Consider the following 16,639-nt stretch of genomic DNA (forward strand, 5'->3'; position numbering starts at 1 on the left):
AAAAATAGCTTTACGGGGCAATGGAAACTCAATTATTGGAAAATCGGGACATATGGTTATAAAAGTTGTTAGAGTCAGAGAATTTAACATATTTTAACGAGCTTAATTGGCAAAGGTGGTTATAGCAAAGTAGTTCAACTACGATGGCAACTCGAGAAGAATGAGTATGCTACTGAAATTATTGTATGAGAAAAAGCAAATAACGAATGTGTCAAACGTAAACGGAGCATACTGGTTAATATAACATCTGAAAATATTTAGAAACATTTTAAGGACTAAATCATGAAGGGTGATGACAATATTTTACGGTTACATATTTAACTGGAGATGTGTTATCCAAAGTTGGCAAAATTTATATTCAAAACTTGTTTACCAAAAATATACAGGTTACTAAAACCAGTTTTATTTCGAGATCAAAGGATAAAGCAGTTATAGTTGTCCTTATTGTAAATGGAAAAGAACATAACATCACACAAATTCTTTTTAAGAAAACGATTCACAAAATTTCAGTTTCAAATGTCGAGGTCAAAGCCTTGACAACGGGCTATTTTTCAACAGTTACCACAGGTGATTTTAACAGCTTGGTAATGACGTAATAATGACGTTGTCTCTTAACGCTGCTGGCCATCTGTTGGCAGAGTTTCTCCTACTATAATTTTAATTCAATACATTTCATTTAAAGATGCTAAAAATTTGTCAATATTTCTTTTAATTATGAAATGTTTAAAGATAAAAGACGTAACGCTCAAACAAATTCATGCTTAAGTGTTTCCAGGTAAGAGATATTTCTCTGTCCATAATAATGAACCGTGCTATATTCTCCTCGTGCATTTGATTAATAGTTTTTCTTTTTTATGGCTGTGGTGCTTTTATAATAGGCAAAGTAAAGTCTGGGGAAAATATGAAGCATCAATTTTTTAGATGTCTCTTATTGCGCATTTTGAATATGTTTCAGTTTTTTTTCAATTATTTTCAGGTCTTTGATTTTCAGAAGCATACTAGGTCAATTTGTATTAACAAAGGGAGTTATTGTTCATTTTAAATTAGCAAAGCATTTCTATCAACAAGACTTTCCTTTTTCATTCGGTAAGAATATCTTGTTGTAACAGGTGGATTAATGTATTATTTATTTTTGATGCAATGACATAGCCGTTTGAGCATCTTTAGTGCTTCTTTTCTCAGTACGCTGTTCCTCCAGAAAAATATAATACAGTTTATCGTTGAATTCATGGTGATCAACGAACTTATCCATAGATTGGGCGAGAACAAACGTGAATCGTTGGATGACAAATTCATGATGAAGCATGTAGAGATATACACAAGAGATGGAATTGCACCAAATAGAAGATAACACACAACAGCGATTATGCACGTTGAAACTTTCTTCAAACTGTTCAATTGACGTTTGCTTTCTCGAAAAGATGCCATTGTCAAATTGCATACTGTATTTCTCAAAAGTTCTTGTTTGGCTTTTGCAATACGGTACAATTTGTAGTTAAATAATGAAATTAGAAAAGAAGATATAAAAAGAAGCACTATCAAAATGAGTTTTACTGTTTTCGCATAATTGAGTAGAAAACATGTTGGAATAACAAGAAGTACACCCTGACAAGTCGTGAGAACTAAAAAACGATGTCTGTTTACATGTCTTTCGTGAAAAAACGAGAAATTTAAAGCTAGAAACCTTTCAACATTGAGCATTAGCAGAGAAAGTGTGGACAATTCGAAAAATATCATGCTTATTTTCAACCGTGTTAGCTCCAAGATAATATTGCTCTTCCATAGGCAAGCTGCTGTGGAAAGTGTGTTTAACGTATGTGTGACACTCACGTTTGCCAAGTCGAAGCATGATAAAACCAAGATTGTAAAGTAACAAAGCTTCTTTCGTAAATTTGAACAACGCCAGATGCAAATAACAACGACCGAATTTAATATAATACCAGAAATCAAGAATGAAATATTTACAATGCACAAAATAACCCCGTTCCATAAACCGATGTTCTTCTCAGAATCCATTTTCTTGCTCAGTAGCTAAAAAGATAATTGTTCAAAATTTGATCTTGTCCATGTTACGATGCTCACTTGTTATAACAAACAAAAAACACCCATTGTGTTAAGATTTTTATACTTTATTCATTTTTATTAACATTTGCTCCATAGTGTATATATAAGTGTGTTTTGTTTCTTCATTCATATTACCTTTATTTTAGCCAATGAAATTGCTCTGAAATATTACCAATAATTGAAGCACCAAATTTGCTTGATGATAGCATATTAGGCAAAAGCCATTTTGATCAAATAAAATTCATAATGCGGAGAAAGCACACACGGGTGTTTATAAAGCATGAAATGAGAAGCGAGAATTTAAACGGAATTCACAGGATGTCAGAAAGCGAGAATATATGATAAGCAATACGTTTTCACACAAGCTTAACAACTCGTTCACAATATCCCATTTACGTTTATTTTTAAAACTGAATTACGTGCCGCCATGGCAAACGCCAACATACAGCATTTCCTTCTTGTTGACTCCCAAAGCAATGTTCGCATGAGAATTTGTATATTGCTCACGTTTTTTTTGTTGCGGCTTATTTACAAGTGATCCACCTGTTTCTTTAGTGAAAACTTGCAAAAGTTCCAATATGGACGTTTGTTAAATTTCCAAATTCTCACATCGTTTCATTAACATGTAGTTGTATAGTGTCAAAGTCACTTTGATGTTTTTGACATAATTTGAAGTTGCCAACGAATTTTGTGAAAATTCAAAATGTCAAATTATTTGAAATGAACGGCATCAAAATTCAAAATATCAAATGCACGATAATCAGAACTCATGAAGTTTGAACTTTAGATTTATCCTTGTTGTTAATCTATGAGTTACAAAAGCAAACTGGAAAATGCAAGGCAATAGAGCTTAAGGAGCGCAAAAGTCAGATAATAGATATCTGATTTAAAGTCCTATTACTTTGTCTTAGCCTACACGCCCCGTAATTACAATAATCCACGGCTACGTGCACGTTGTATTACTTCCCGGATTGGGTTAATACTAGATTACTTTTCGCACCGGATAGGCCTTACGTTCATACGGCTCCGCTTCAATACGATATGCTTTGTTTCGTTTTTTCTGGAGCGATTTGACTGCGCTGTGGAAGTGGTATGAAAACCAATCCAATACGTTCTTTTGTAAAGTAAATGGTTTGAACCCGGGAGTATCGTTACATGTTTGAAAATGCAGATCGTCCAGGTTGGTATAGTCCAGAGGAGGACTGTTTTTGTTGTTGTTGACTGACGTTTCGACAACCTTAGCGGTAGTCATCTTGTCAGTCAAATGACTCTGAAGATGACTACCGCTAAGGTTGTTGAAACGTCAGTCAACAACAACAAAAACAGTCCTTCTCAGGACTATACCAACCTGGACGATCTACATTTACAAACAAGTAACGTTCTGTTGTCCTATGAACGCTCAAATCCGATAAGTTCCACTGTGGCAACTAAAAAGTTCGTGCAATTTTTCAAAAATGAAAGCGAACGTAGCAGCTTTTAACAATGTATTATCGTAGTAAAAGCTTTTTTCTTGTATTATTGTATAAAGGCAACATATATTCCGTCCTTGCGCCATTCGCACAAAACGATGCAAAAACCTTAATGCGCTCAAGGAAAAAGCTCTACTTTATTATCTGTTAAAAAATTTCTCATTTTCTTACGAAATATTTTTATTAGAAAACATCGCTGTTATTACTTGCACGTACAAGTACTGGGCGAATTAAGAACTTATGTTGTGTCGTACAAATCCGGCATCGTGTGAACAGAGTGCATTTTTCGTATCGGATTGCTCAGCGAATCCGGTACAATACGAATCCGGTATCGTGTGAACAGGGCCTTAATGGCAACAGTTTGGAATTTAATGAAGCCATGACCAGTGAACAGATCACGTCTTCAATACGTACATCGACCTAAATAATAATTCGTCTATGTTCATCTTGGAAATTGGGTATGAAAAGTAGCTTTACTGGGCAATGGAAACTCGATTATTGGAAAATCAGGATATATGGTTATAAAAATTGTTTTACAGTCAGATCATTGAATATACCTTAACGAGCCTAATTGGCAAAGGTGGTTATACCAAGGTAGTTTGAGTACGATGGAAACTTGATAAAAATGAGTGAGCTGCTAAAATTCTTGTATTTGACAAAGAAAATAACGAATGTATCAAATGTGAACGGAACATAGTGGTTAGTACAACATCTGAAATTTTTTAGCAATATTTCAAGGACTAAATCATGAAGAGCGATTACGATATTTTACAGTTACATATTTAATGGGAGCTGTGTTATCCAGATTTGGCAAAATTTATATTCAAATTTTGTTTATCAAAAATACAGAGTTACTAAAACCCAGGGACACTGGAAGCAGCATGTGTCCGGACACCCACAGTTTTCAGACAGCGGGTGTCCTATATAAGCAGGACACCCACGAAATTTGCAAATTTTTTCAAAGTGATAATTGGTGTTTTCGAGGTGGTCCTTTGGTAAACTAGTTCTCCATAGTAAATTTCATTGCCATGCTTACAAAGATATTCTTTATGCATTAGACATTGATGAGTTCTACATAGTAAATTTCATTGCCATGCTCACAAAGATATGCTTTATTCATTAGCCAGGCGATTTACAAGGCATTTGTTTGCAATGAACAGCGACAGAAATATTTTGCACAATATTTGTGATCATTTATAGAATGTAAAAAGGTATGTGAGTTAACCCATGATATTCCTATCCGATGTACCATTTGAGATGGATTTCGCGTATGGTGTAAAAGGAAAAGATTCATTTAATTAGTATTGGTGAAATATTGTTGTTGAAATTGGCAAAATACTGTTTTTCAGAGAGAACACGATCAAAAATTTTGGACACCCTCAGTTTCAAGAGCTTCCCGAGCCCTGCTAAAACCAGTTTTGTTTCGAGATCAGTGGATGAAGCAGTTAAAGTTGTCATTATTGTAAATGGAAAAGAAAATGACATCACACAAATTCTTTTCAGGAAAACGATTCCCAAAATTTCAGTATCAAATGTCGAGGTCGAAGCCTTGACAACGGGATATTTTTCAACTGTTGCCACAGGTGATTTAACCAGCTCGGTGATGACGTAATAATGACGTTAGTCTCTTAACGCGGCTTGCCATCTGTTAGCAGAGTTTCTCCTACTGTAATTTTAATTCAATACGTTACATTTAAAGATGCTAACAATTTGTCAATGTTTGTAAATGACAGTTGTCAATTGACAATTTGTAAATGACAATTTGTCAATGTTTGTAAATGACAGTTGTCAATTTGTAAATGACAATTTGTCAATGTTTGTAAATGACAATTTGTCAATTTGTCATTTAAAACACGTCTCTTTTAATAATGAAATGTTTAAAGATAAAAGGCGTAACGCTCAAAAAAATTCATTCGTAAGTGTTTCTTGGTAAGATATTAAATGTAAAGTGATAAGAGACCAATATTAAATTGGTTATTTTTAAGCAAACATTATGCTGCAAATAGAAATTTATTCAAAAGTTTTCAACCCATTTAAAATTGGTCAAAATACCGAATAATATCATTTAAAAATTGGTTGAAAATTAATAGTAGCTTGATAAAAAAATCATTCTCTTTGTTTTTTCAGTATAGTTAATCGTTTTTTAGTAAAGTTTCTCTTGCAATTACAAATACACATACACGAGTGAATTTTTTAAAGACTGCAGAGAAATAGATATCAAAATAGTAGCTGATCCAAATTCACAAGCCTACACCAACATACTTTCTTTTTCCTGTACATTAGCTACATAATGTTATTCCTGTTATCGTAGCTGCTCCACGGTGTATAGAGATTAATAATTTACCCATAACTCCATATGTCCTCATAAATATTTTGAAATAATTTCATAGTCTTGACTCGAGTAGAGGATCGTCGATCTCCGTGCATGAAGGTTTGTCGTTGGTTTCGTGGTTTCTCTTGTGTCCCAGCCGCTCCGTTAAAACTTGTTTGTGAGTTTCTGGGAGAAAAAAGACTAGGATACCGCTGACAAGGAGTAACGTGCCTGCTATGATGTAAGGCACCACAATTGATGTCTTCATACCCTAAAATGATAACGTAAATTTGCACTTGTCACTAGCCTGTTTTTTTGACGATTTTTTTTACATATATATGTGAAAGCGAAAGGATGCTTCATTAATTTTTAACATGATGTCCAATGACTAATGAGCAATTTCCTAGATTTTATTTGTACAAATGGGCATTTTTCAAACGACATTAAAAGAAAACGAAACAAACCAAGAGAGACTAAACTCTTTCAACAGTAATTGACTCCACCATATATCTACTTTTTCAACACAATATTTCATGAAACAGAAAATCTTGATACTATAGCCTTCAGTATAGTGTTTCCACTTAATTCTTTATTTATCCAATTTTTTTGTCAGTCAAATTTCATACTATTTTGTGATTGTTGCCATATACGGTAACAGTGTGAAAAAGTGTTAAATAAACGAACGTACAGAAGGAATATTTTGTGCATGGTGTCCACTAAATTAAGATCAAAACTTTATAGTTTCTGTTAAATCAATGTAAACAAAAATATACATTATCTTACAAGAAAGAATAACTGCGGGGCAGCCATTGCACCAAGACGACACCAAAACATAGCAACACCAAAACCAATATTCCTATAGGAATGTGTTCATAACTTTAAAAAAATGTTGTCTCAAAGGGCTATATAGAATAATAATTTGCTATCAATCACTTCTCATGTTGTTAAAATGCCAATTTATTGTAAAGCGATCATAGTAGACTATAATAATAGTTTATAAAAGTAAATGGTTTAACCCAGGAGTATCGTTACATATTTGTAGATGTAGATCGTCCAGGCTAGTAGAGTCATGAGGAGGACTGTTTTTGTTGTTGTTGACTGATGTTTCGACAACATTAGCGGTAGTCATCGTCTGAATCAAGACCACCGCTAAGGTTGTCAAAACGTCAGTCAACAGCAACAAAAACAGTCCTTCTCAGGACTCTACTAACCTGGACGATCTACATCTACAAACATATAGTTTATAAAAGCAATAGTTTTTCTAAATCAAGTATATATTTGACAGTGTAGTAACTATTGATGATGCAAAATCGTTTAATTAATTACCTGAGAATTGTTGGATAAAGTTCTGCCGTGTAAAGTATCATAATAACAATGCAAGTGGATGAAAGACATTTTCCTCCAAGTGCTGCTATAGTTCGAATCATATCTACGATTCTTGAATCTGTAAAAAAATAGTTGTCTTATAAATTCACCTCGTCGTATTCTTTTGTTTACGCATATTTGACGAATGTTGCAAAAGTAGTCCCAATTATAATGACCATGAAAAATTTTTTAAGCAAAAATAGTGATCATTTTTTAGAAAGAATTGTACGAAACAAAGGACGTCGATTCAATGTTTCATGAGATTAGTTGAGAAAATTGCTCGGAGGTGAAGAAAATTCCGTTATGGCTAAATTTTTCAGATACCTTGCCAACAGTCTTTGTTTAAAAAAATTTGCAACACAAAATTTATGAAAACAGCCCAGCTGTATATAGTTCCATTTGTGAGTGCGACTCATAATGAGTTAAGGGTATCTGGTTACGATGAGTAAAATATGAATAAAAAATAAAATATACTATCAAATCACAAAATGCAAAACATTAATCCAGAAACAAAGTTATATTTACCAGTTATGTTTATTTGTACCTGCATTTAAGCCCGCGATCACTGCACATGTCGCTAAAGCGGTAGTGGACATAGGTAACATTAAAAGCAATAGTTTTCGTCGTCCAAATCTTAAAAAGAAATCATCAAAGTTCTTGTATGAACGGAAAAATTGCATAAAAAGTACTAAAATTTAGAGCATAACGAAATATGCCTTGTATTGGGAAAAATTCGAATTACTAATGCTAATTACTTCCTAAATAACTTGAGCAGTGGTCAAATTCTTGGACAATAAAAGACAATCTTTTGTTTTTACAAGTATAAGCAAACACTTTTTCACTTACTAAAACACTACATTACTAACCTTGGTAGAGTCCACAAAAGAGATGAAATTACTGCGCAGTCGATGATTTGACCAATAATATAGTTTAAATATTTGTTACCAAACAAGAACGATATATTCAATGATAATCCAAAAAATGTAATTGATATACTCATCCTATGAAATAAAAGTTCAATGCTCAATGTTTTTTCAATGCACTTTTGCTTTGGAGAAATATTACATGCAAATATATTTTGCTATGTTATATATTTTGCCTGTTTCCAAGCAGTACATCAGGCTTTGCAAGCAAAGATTCGCATTACAGGATTAGAAATGAAAAGCACCACAAACATTCTTTTCCTTCAAGACACTGTCTCATGCAGATGCGTAGCCAGCCAGCAAGTTTGTTGATGTTATGTAAATTTCTGTAAAAACAATAAATTCCTAAAGAAAGAAATAACGCTAATGATGAAAAATTTATGTTGCATGAACAAATTTGCAGGCTGGCTACGCCACTGGTTTCATTGGCTACATGTCGACTATTGAATTTAATCAATATAACAGGTAAACATGCTTATACCAATGATCTAGAACCCAATCTACTAGATATCTGACCCCCCAAAATTCTCTAGTTACGAGTGAGGCAAGCTGCCATCTTGAAAGGTGGCAAAACTGACGATATATATTTACAATAAATATCTGCTTTTTCTAAATTGATATTCAGAGGCAAAGTTGAGAGATTAGGTTTGATTTTTAAAATGTTTGATAGGATTGGTTTTTTGAACCTTCTTTTACAATATTTTCAATTTCGAATTTTTCCACCTTTCAAGATGGCGTCCTTGCCTCACCTTGACACGGTAGTTTAAGTCATTGAACTAAAATACATGGAATGCTACCTGTAATACAAAACCCTAATAATTTTTTGAAGCCGTAATTTTATCCCAGACGCGCGAGACTTTACCGCGAGACGTGTGTAGTCAATCAATTATTACTCCACGAGAGAATCGCGAAACATTAAACACGCGTGTCTGGGGTAAAATCGCGCGTGTCTGGCGTAAGATATGGCTTCAATTATTTGCCTGACGTAGGCGCTCCATGTATTTTAATTCAATGGTTTGAGTAGACATCTAGAGGATTGGGTTCTAAATCATTGGCTTATACTTGCACGAGGTAGCCTTTGATACTCTGATGAATGATATACTAGCAGGAGGTAGACATTGATATTCTGATCAATGATTGGGACTGTTTAAGGCAGCTATTGCTCAATAGAATTAATTGGTACTACTACGCCTTTCAGTGTATGAGACGAAGATTTCGTTAAGGACACTTACCATACGATTGTTAAAATTATAGATAACTTTCGCAATGATGGTTCTCGATAAACATCAAAAATGCTGCCAATGTTTTTTGTCTTTACATCACTTAACGCCAACTGTGATTGATCTTTTACTTTTTCAAACGTCTCTTCTGGAAAGTCTAGTTTATTTGCTTGAGTTATTCGACGGACAACCTTTTCAGCCTTCTCAAAATGACCATGCAACATGTACCAACGAATTGACTCAGGTATAAACCTGCAACAAAACAAGTTTACAGCAAATTCTGCATTTCATTACATCGTTACATTAGTAGATCAATTGGTTTTAATATGTATACATGGCATATTCATAGTCTGATTCGGTTTCAAAATATCATTATATTTATGTTTGAAAGATAAAGCAAACTTGCAGCTTCATATTCATTAAACGGTTGTTACATTTTGAATTTTAGGGTGCCCCATGCATGCTGATTCCTTGGGTGCCTGTGGCTCTGCCCACCCAGAGGTCATATAGCAGTTACGCCACTGACGTGGTCATTGCTTCAATATACCAATCAGCAACATGATCATCGTTTGAATGTTATAATCATTCATGAAATAACAACAAGGAAACGCGCGCACTGATTGGTCTATAGTTGAGTATACATTAGCCAGTGAAAACCGACCTGACAAAGATGAATCAAATCAATGAAATTGCAGATCAATCATGAAAACACATATTAGAAGAAATATTGAAAAAAATTTGTTTTAAATATATGTGTTCTGCTCTCAGCTTCTCTCAAAGGTCTCCGAAGCCTATTCAAATACAATAAGCTTCTTTTATTTTTTACAATGACCTCTTTTTAACTGCTTTATACTAAATGTGATAATTGTTCAAATACACAAATCACATGAACGTGGTTTCAATTGATTAAAGATTACACTATCATTGTTTCAAAGCATTAATCCTTTACCATAAAGAAAATATCTGTACAAACGAGGCAATAGACAAAGCCAATTGTACGTATCTCCAATCTTTGACAAGGTATACAAGAAGTCCAAAACACAACGCACCAATGTTTCCAGTTACGCCACACAAAGCACCGATATAGCTGCGATAATTTGTTGGAAACAGTTCCATTGCAAGGACAACACCGGAGCTCTGAAGACCCTGGGTAAAACTAATAATTAATTGTTTTTCGAAAGTTTTAACATCCGTTTTTTTAATACGAATAAAAAATAACATGAGCAGAGGACATACCTGTTTTTCTAATATTTTCATGTTCAGAGCACTCAGTCAGTTTTTTTAACTACACAGCGAATTTAGTAAAAACGAACCGTTTCCTATTTTTGTCGCAGACACCTTTTTGACAAAAGATTTATTGAGGGAACGCATTATTTCTTGAGTTTTTTTTTGTTTACCATTGTTCATGTCTTTAGAGATAAATTGTTCTTACGGTAAGTAAACACAAAAACATTTGCATGGCTGGAGTAAATTAAAAGTCGGCCAGAGGACAAAGACATATCAATTATTACCTGCATAGTCAAACCAAGAAAAAATCTGAAGACAGCAAAAGCAATGTAGTTTCTAAGGATGAAAATGGCCATGTTGATGATACCTGCAGCAAGCAAAGTGGAAGCTATGACAGGTTTTCTGCCAAACTTGTCGGCAATAACACCAAAGATGAGGCCACCCAACGTAACGCCAGTGAAGTAAATTGTTGTCGATAAGTCCACTTTGTATGAGTCATCACACACTAGATCAAACTTATTCGAATGGCAAAAGTTATTAAGTTAATGATAGCAAGCCAAAAGTTAGCTTTTATGAAACAAGCACACATATTTCATTTAACATTATCTAATAGAGTAGATGGTTTGAACATATAGTCCTGAGAAGGATTGTTGTTGGTTTCGACAACCTTAGCGGTTGTCATCTTCAGAGTCAAAAAAAAATGAAGATGAAGATGACTCTGAGGATGACTACCGCCAAGGTTGTCGAAACGTCAGTCAACAACAACAAAAACAGTCCTTCTCAGGACTATACTAACCTGGACGATCTACATCTACAAACATGTGACATTATCTAAATCGCTTATAGCAAGTGCGTGCGCAGGGAGGTTACTGGAACGTTAATTGGAGGGTATTTTTTTATGTATTCAGCTGCGCCCAACTGATGTCTGAAAGTGAATTTCTCAGTTTCCAAAATCGATCCAATAAAATGACATCTTTTTTCAGGCTAGTACTGATTTGGAAGTAGTACGTGTAGTGTTGTAGACACGCCCCTTAAAAGTGACAATGACATGTATATATATAGGAATGAGAAATGTTGTTGAAAAACAGATATTAGAGAGCACAATAGATAGATACTAAAGGAAGAAGATAAATTCTAAACGTAACATTGGCGACAAAGATGGGACAAAAAATCAACGCAAACATGGCAACATTTTTATCTCCCATGCCACATTTCAATCCGGATGAAGAAATCGGAGGAAACATTGCAAATAGATGGCGCACGTGGTTGGCAGATTTTAAAACATTTTTAACAGCCAGTAATATAACAAATAGAACTCGGCAACGGGCTTTACTTTATCAAGCAGGACCCGAATTCGAGAGATATTTCGACAATTTCCGGAGAAGATGATGTTTTGCTAAAGCGGAAATATACGGAGTATTTTGAACCACAGAAAAATCGGTTATATGAAGTTTACAAATTTCGACAAGCAAAGCAAGTAGAGTCCGAAACAATCGACCAATTTCATACAAGACTGCGCTCATTATCTAAAACTGTGAATTTGCTGATGTAGATTTTGAGATAATGGTTCAAATTGTTATTGGTGGACGATCCAGTCGTGTACGAAAACAAGCATTAAGAGATCCTAAATATACCTTAAAAGATCTGTTTTGAAGCAAGGCGTGAAGAAACAAGTAAAGTACAAGCGGCGGACATCGAAGAGCATTTGGACAGCCACGTTTACATACACAAAACTTACAAATAAAACTGATAAACCACAGAAGATATGCTTTTACTGTGGAGGTAACTACCCCATTTAGACAAACCGTGCCCAGCGAAGAACAAACATGCGCCAAATGCGGAAGTTAAATCATTTTGCAAGCCAATGTCGCAGCCGAAACTTGCAGAAAATCAAAACACCCGCTAAACCACGCCAAGACATACGACCGGTAAAGGCTGATGAGGAGAAAGATAGCAGCAGCGACAATAATTCGGAATACTGTTATGCGGTTTGTAACAACAACCAGCCTAAACGTTCTGAAACGTCAATATCGCTCAACGGACTATATGTCAGAATGACAATTGACACTGGCTCAAGCATAAATATAATCGACAAGAAGACTTTCCGGAAGAGCCAGCTCCAGAAGAGCCAGCTGCAAGGAGATCAACCCGACAAAGAAAAATAACAGAACAATATGGGAACTCAATAAACCCTGACTTTGTTATCCGTTAAGTTGAGGAGGGATGTAGTGTTGTAGACACGCCCCTTAAAAGTGACAATGACATGTATATATATAGGAATGAGGAATGTTGTTGAAAAACAGATATTAGAGAGCACAATAGATAGATACTAAAGGAAGAAGATAAATTCTAAACATTACAGTACGTACAGTTGAAAGCATTAAACTCATATGGCGCGATATTGAAGACTCTCAAATTTAGAGGGTGCGGGGGCATGCACCCCCGGAAATTTCAGATTTCTAAAACCTGTAAATAACTATCTACCGCATTTTGAGGATTATTAAACAATAAATATATTAAAAATCAGTGCAAAGAATCAGTAAACCGGTTTTTGTAGGAAGTCTTAAACTGCCAGTGTAATACAGTTTCCACTCTCTGTCATTTGCTTTCCCCCCCCCAAAAAGCCTCTTCTAAATTTTTGGATGAGGGCACCCAAATTAAGATTGCAAAAGCAAGGTATAAATAATAACTTCCTGTCTTTGCTAGTCACATTTGTGACTCGCTGCTTATTCACTAATTGAAACTAACAACAGAGGCGCAACTAGAACGTTAATTGGGAATTCAGTTCATTTTCAAAAGAAATCGGTAGGGCACAACGGAATATATGAATATGCACCCCCCCCAATTTAACGTTCTAGTTACGACCCTGCTAAACAATATCTATTGGTACACAAACATCGTACTTCACAAAAAACTTATGTAGTTTCCTTCATCATTACGCCATAACTAGTTCAATTAGGACCTGTCTGTCTTTATGGAAACTATTCTGATTTTCCTGATTATTTTGCCTGAATTTGTCACAGTTTTCACAATTTTCTGGGAGTAGTTGCCATCACTGGTTTTAAGGAATTGAGATGAAAATAGTGGCTGTCCAAACCTAACTAAATTTCATACAATTTGAATACTCATGTCTACGGCACAAAGTGTTCCATTTTTTTTTCTGACAGTCGCGCCGCATCTAGAAAACTTGTGAGATCATTTTCATTCCTTCGAAACATATTCTCATTTTTACGTCTGTCCATGTTGGACGTCTTTAACAAAAGATTATCTAACGTATAAAAGTCAACTCTAAAGAAATTTTTTGAGCCATGGGATGACAATCGAGAATCGAGAACTTTTTATACAGATAGCATTTTTATCTGACGTCTATCCGCGCTATATATGTTGGTAATGTATGAAGATGTTTACTGCAGGGCCCTGTATTACGAGAGTTGGGACACCGGAAGTAAAATTGCTTAGCGTCCGCCATTTTTGTTCCAAAATCCAGCAAATATAGAGCATTTAACGGTGGAAAGACAAGTTTTCTGTTGTGTTTTCTTATTCATGAATAGACAGCGATCCCTACCTTTGGAATTCAGTTGCTTATAGATATCATAATGATAGAAAAGCATTTATTTAATGTAGTGGATCTAATTTATACGCCTTTAACACTGTTTTTCGCCACAAGGGAGCGCTTATGTATCTACTCGTCATCGCTTTGATTGGCACTATTGTAAAGCAACATAAAATCATTAAAATCATTTTTTATAATTTATCTGCTATGTAAAAAATGGTTATAATTTCAACTTTTGGAACAAAATGGCGGCTTGATGCCCATGTGACCATATCTAATCATAATGCAAAATGCAGAGAACAATACGTGTCCCAATTCTTACAAATACTGGGCTTTGGTTTACTGTGTTTGAACGGGCTTATGCAAACCGAGGAGACCTTTGGGAGAACTGTGGAGCAGATCGGCGCAAGCCCGAGACCAAAGGTCAAGGGTTGCACATGCTTGAGAGCTCTCACAAACGTCTCCGAGGTTTGCATTAGCCAGTGCAAACACAGTAAGCATCTTTTATTTCTTTTATAAAATAAAATAATGCGGAAAAGAGAAACATTTTAATTTTTCCTCTAAAATGTATTCATGATCGATATGCAAATTCTCTTTGACTGATCGATTGTTTTGATTGATTTGATTGGTTGAGCTCAGATGTGTTTTGCACAGGCTTATGCAAACACGGCTCGAGACCAATCACTGCATTCGTTTTATTATTTTTATTTTGTAATATTTAATGAAGATCTTTTGTTTGGCACACCAATATGGCCGCTTTCTCCATTGAAATGTTGATCCCAGGGGAATGAGTGCAAAATGCTTACTTATTCCAAAAAATCAACACCTGTGTAGATGGCTCTGATTGTCTAAACTTCAAGAAATTTACATACTTAATGACGTCATAAGTACACGTCAAACACGTGCACGATGCCGTTAAATAAATGTGGATGTCAAACAAAACTAACCTCAGAGATAATTGTTCGCTCATTTTCTTTCATAATGTAACTCCAGCCATTTTTACAAGGTATTCTGTTCGTGCTATTTCTAGCCTCAAACATATGACAACTGTCTAATTCTTCATCTTTATTTTTAGCGGCGAGCGGTATGAAGTCGCTTAGATTTTGACCAATATCAAGCTTACAATGATGTTTTGTCTTTGCGCCGTAAAATATCATAGAAAAATGTGTTGATAACATTATCATAAAGTTGAAGCTTATCAATACGAAAATAAAGCTTTGAAATCTGCCTGGGTTGCCAATCGCTTGTATCAAATCCTCCATACAAACGCTTTGCTTTGTCTATCAAACGTCAAGTATGTTAGATCGAAACAAATTAACGCGAGTGATATTTGATCTGAAGAAACGGAAGAGCTTAATAATTTTAATTTTAATTTTGGAGCATTATACGTGAATTACATACTTGAACGTGTATGTGGCATAGTTCGTTTTGCACAGCGTCAATCAGCAAATTTTCACTTTCGTTCACGAGCTACAGAATATTGACAAAGCACGGGGGTATATATTCATATATTCACTTTTGTCGCACTGATTTCTTTTGAAATTCAATTAGCTTTCAAAAGAAATCAGTCGGGCACAACGGAACATATGAATATGCCCCCCCCGATTAACGTTCTAGTTACGCCTCTGAGCAGGGAGCAACCGAACTGAAGTCTGATCCGGATGCGATTAATTAACAGAATGGTTCAAGGAATTCGGATCAAGGATCAAGTCAATTGTATTTTACGCACCAACTGGAATGCAGAAATTGCTGACCACCTCTGCTAGTTGTATATTTGAAAATAAAAGGTAAACAGCCCCTTCTGGTTACTTCATAAAACAATTACTTTATTTCTTTTGGAAGAAATTCGTTTTTTTTGGGATATACCTTATTACAAATGGTTCAACATTAGCGCAACACAATGTAGCCACAATGCAACTTGTACTTGCACTTATTGCAACTTTGCAATTCAGGAAAATTTCCACTCATGCAATTTTAAGATATCACGATTCATTATATTCTGTTGTTGCATGTGGCTACTTGCACTTGGAACAGTGTCAGATGATCATTTGACGTCGTTTCATGATTTCACACCTGCTTCTCTCGAAAATTTGGTGCGCATTTGTTTGAAAATTCTTTGTTTCAAATCCCTACTTGTAAATAAACGAAATTGTCAACGGTCAAGCCACAAAAATTTGTTCATTGCACGCATTGGCATTCTTTGGCATTGATTTATTGAACTATTTACCGTTCAATATACCCCCCTCCCCCAAAGAAAAAGAAGCAATATGATTGGCTGTCAACTGTCAACATTTCCGCTACGAAATAATTCGCGCCCGATTGCCTTGACACAGATGAAAGTGAAGTGAACATTTATTATGAAAGTATGGAATACTATGGGTGGTGTTAAGTTGCAGGCCGTTGGTTATGTTTTAATGATGCTTAGAATGACAGAATATTTACTGTGGATTTAGAGAAAAATAAAAGCTGTAAGTGTTGTTCATATGTCATTCTACTGCACTTAAAAT

General features: G+C 35.0%; 3 protein-coding genes and 1 long non-coding RNA gene across 5 annotated transcripts in view; 2 read left to right on the plus strand and 2 right to left on the minus strand.

Moving 5' to 3' along the window:
- Positions 1-692: 692 nt before the first annotated feature.
- On the minus strand, positions 693-2,632 carry LOC124454313. The gene is made up of 2 exons (XM_047005134.1): positions 2,200-2,632; positions 693-2,031 (listed from the first exon to the last, which is right to left on the minus strand). Exon 2 carries the CDS (start codon positions 2,014-2,016, stop codon positions 1,123-1,125), a length of 894 nt encoding a protein of 297 aa, XP_046861090.1. The 5' UTR covers positions 2,017-2,031; positions 2,200-2,632; the 3' UTR covers positions 693-1,122.
- Positions 2,633-5,179: 2,547 nt separating this feature from the next.
- Positions 5,180-15,394, minus strand: LOC124454311 (solute carrier family 22 member 8-like). The gene is made up of 9 exons (XM_047005132.1): positions 15,080-15,394; positions 10,864-11,094; positions 10,302-10,498; positions 9,365-9,604; positions 8,076-8,210; positions 7,754-7,842; positions 7,171-7,288; positions 6,628-6,700; positions 5,180-6,115 (listed from the first exon to the last, which is right to left on the minus strand). The coding sequence occupies exons 1-9, from the start codon at positions 15,392-15,394 to the stop codon at positions 5,918-5,920; spliced, it is 1,596 nt and encodes a 531-aa protein (XP_046861088.1). The 3' UTR covers positions 5,180-5,917.
- LOC124454314 lies at positions 14,940-15,359 on the plus strand. Its single transcript, XR_006951395.1, has 2 exons — positions 14,940-15,138; positions 15,208-15,359. It is a non-coding gene; the product is annotated as an uncharacterized LOC124454314 (long non-coding RNA).
- A 1,045-nt stretch (positions 15,395-16,439) lies between the features above and the next one.
- LOC124454257 (Werner syndrome ATP-dependent helicase-like) overlaps positions 16,440-16,639 on the plus strand; it is a 36,257-nt gene continuing 36,057 nt past the window's right edge. For both annotated transcript variants that reach the window (XM_047005074.1, XM_047005075.1), the window contains exon 1: positions 16,440-16,600. The gene's annotated coding sequence lies outside the window, so the exon portion shown is untranslated. The remainder of the gene's footprint in view (positions 16,601-16,639) is intronic.

This window comes from Xenia sp. Carnegie-2017, unplaced genomic scaffold (assembly GCF_021976095.1).
Source record: "Xenia sp. Carnegie-2017 unplaced genomic scaffold, XeniaSp_v1 HiC_scaffold_3, whole genome shotgun sequence".
NCBI classification, from domain to species: domain Eukaryota; kingdom Metazoa; phylum Cnidaria; class Anthozoa; order Malacalcyonacea; family Xeniidae; genus Xenia; species Xenia sp. Carnegie-2017.

Excerpts from the sequence above, each read along its gene's own strand:
- LOC124454313 (XM_047005134.1), bottom strand. The coding sequence starts at position 2,016 with ATGGATTCTGAGAAGAACATCGGTTTATGGAACGGGGTTATTTTGTGC.
- LOC124454311 (XM_047005132.1), bottom strand. The coding sequence starts at position 15,394 with ATGGAGGATTTGATACAAGCGATTGGCAACCCAGGCAGATTTCAAAGC. Across the intron at positions 6,701-7,170 it reads CTTTATCCAACAATTCTCAG|GAATATTGGTTTTGGTGTTG; the intron begins GTAATTAATTAA and ends ACATTCCTATAG. Across the intron at positions 6,116-6,627 it reads CCCCGCAGTTATTCTTTCTT|GGTATGAAGACATCAATTGT; the intron begins GTAAGATAATGT and ends TTATCATTTTAG.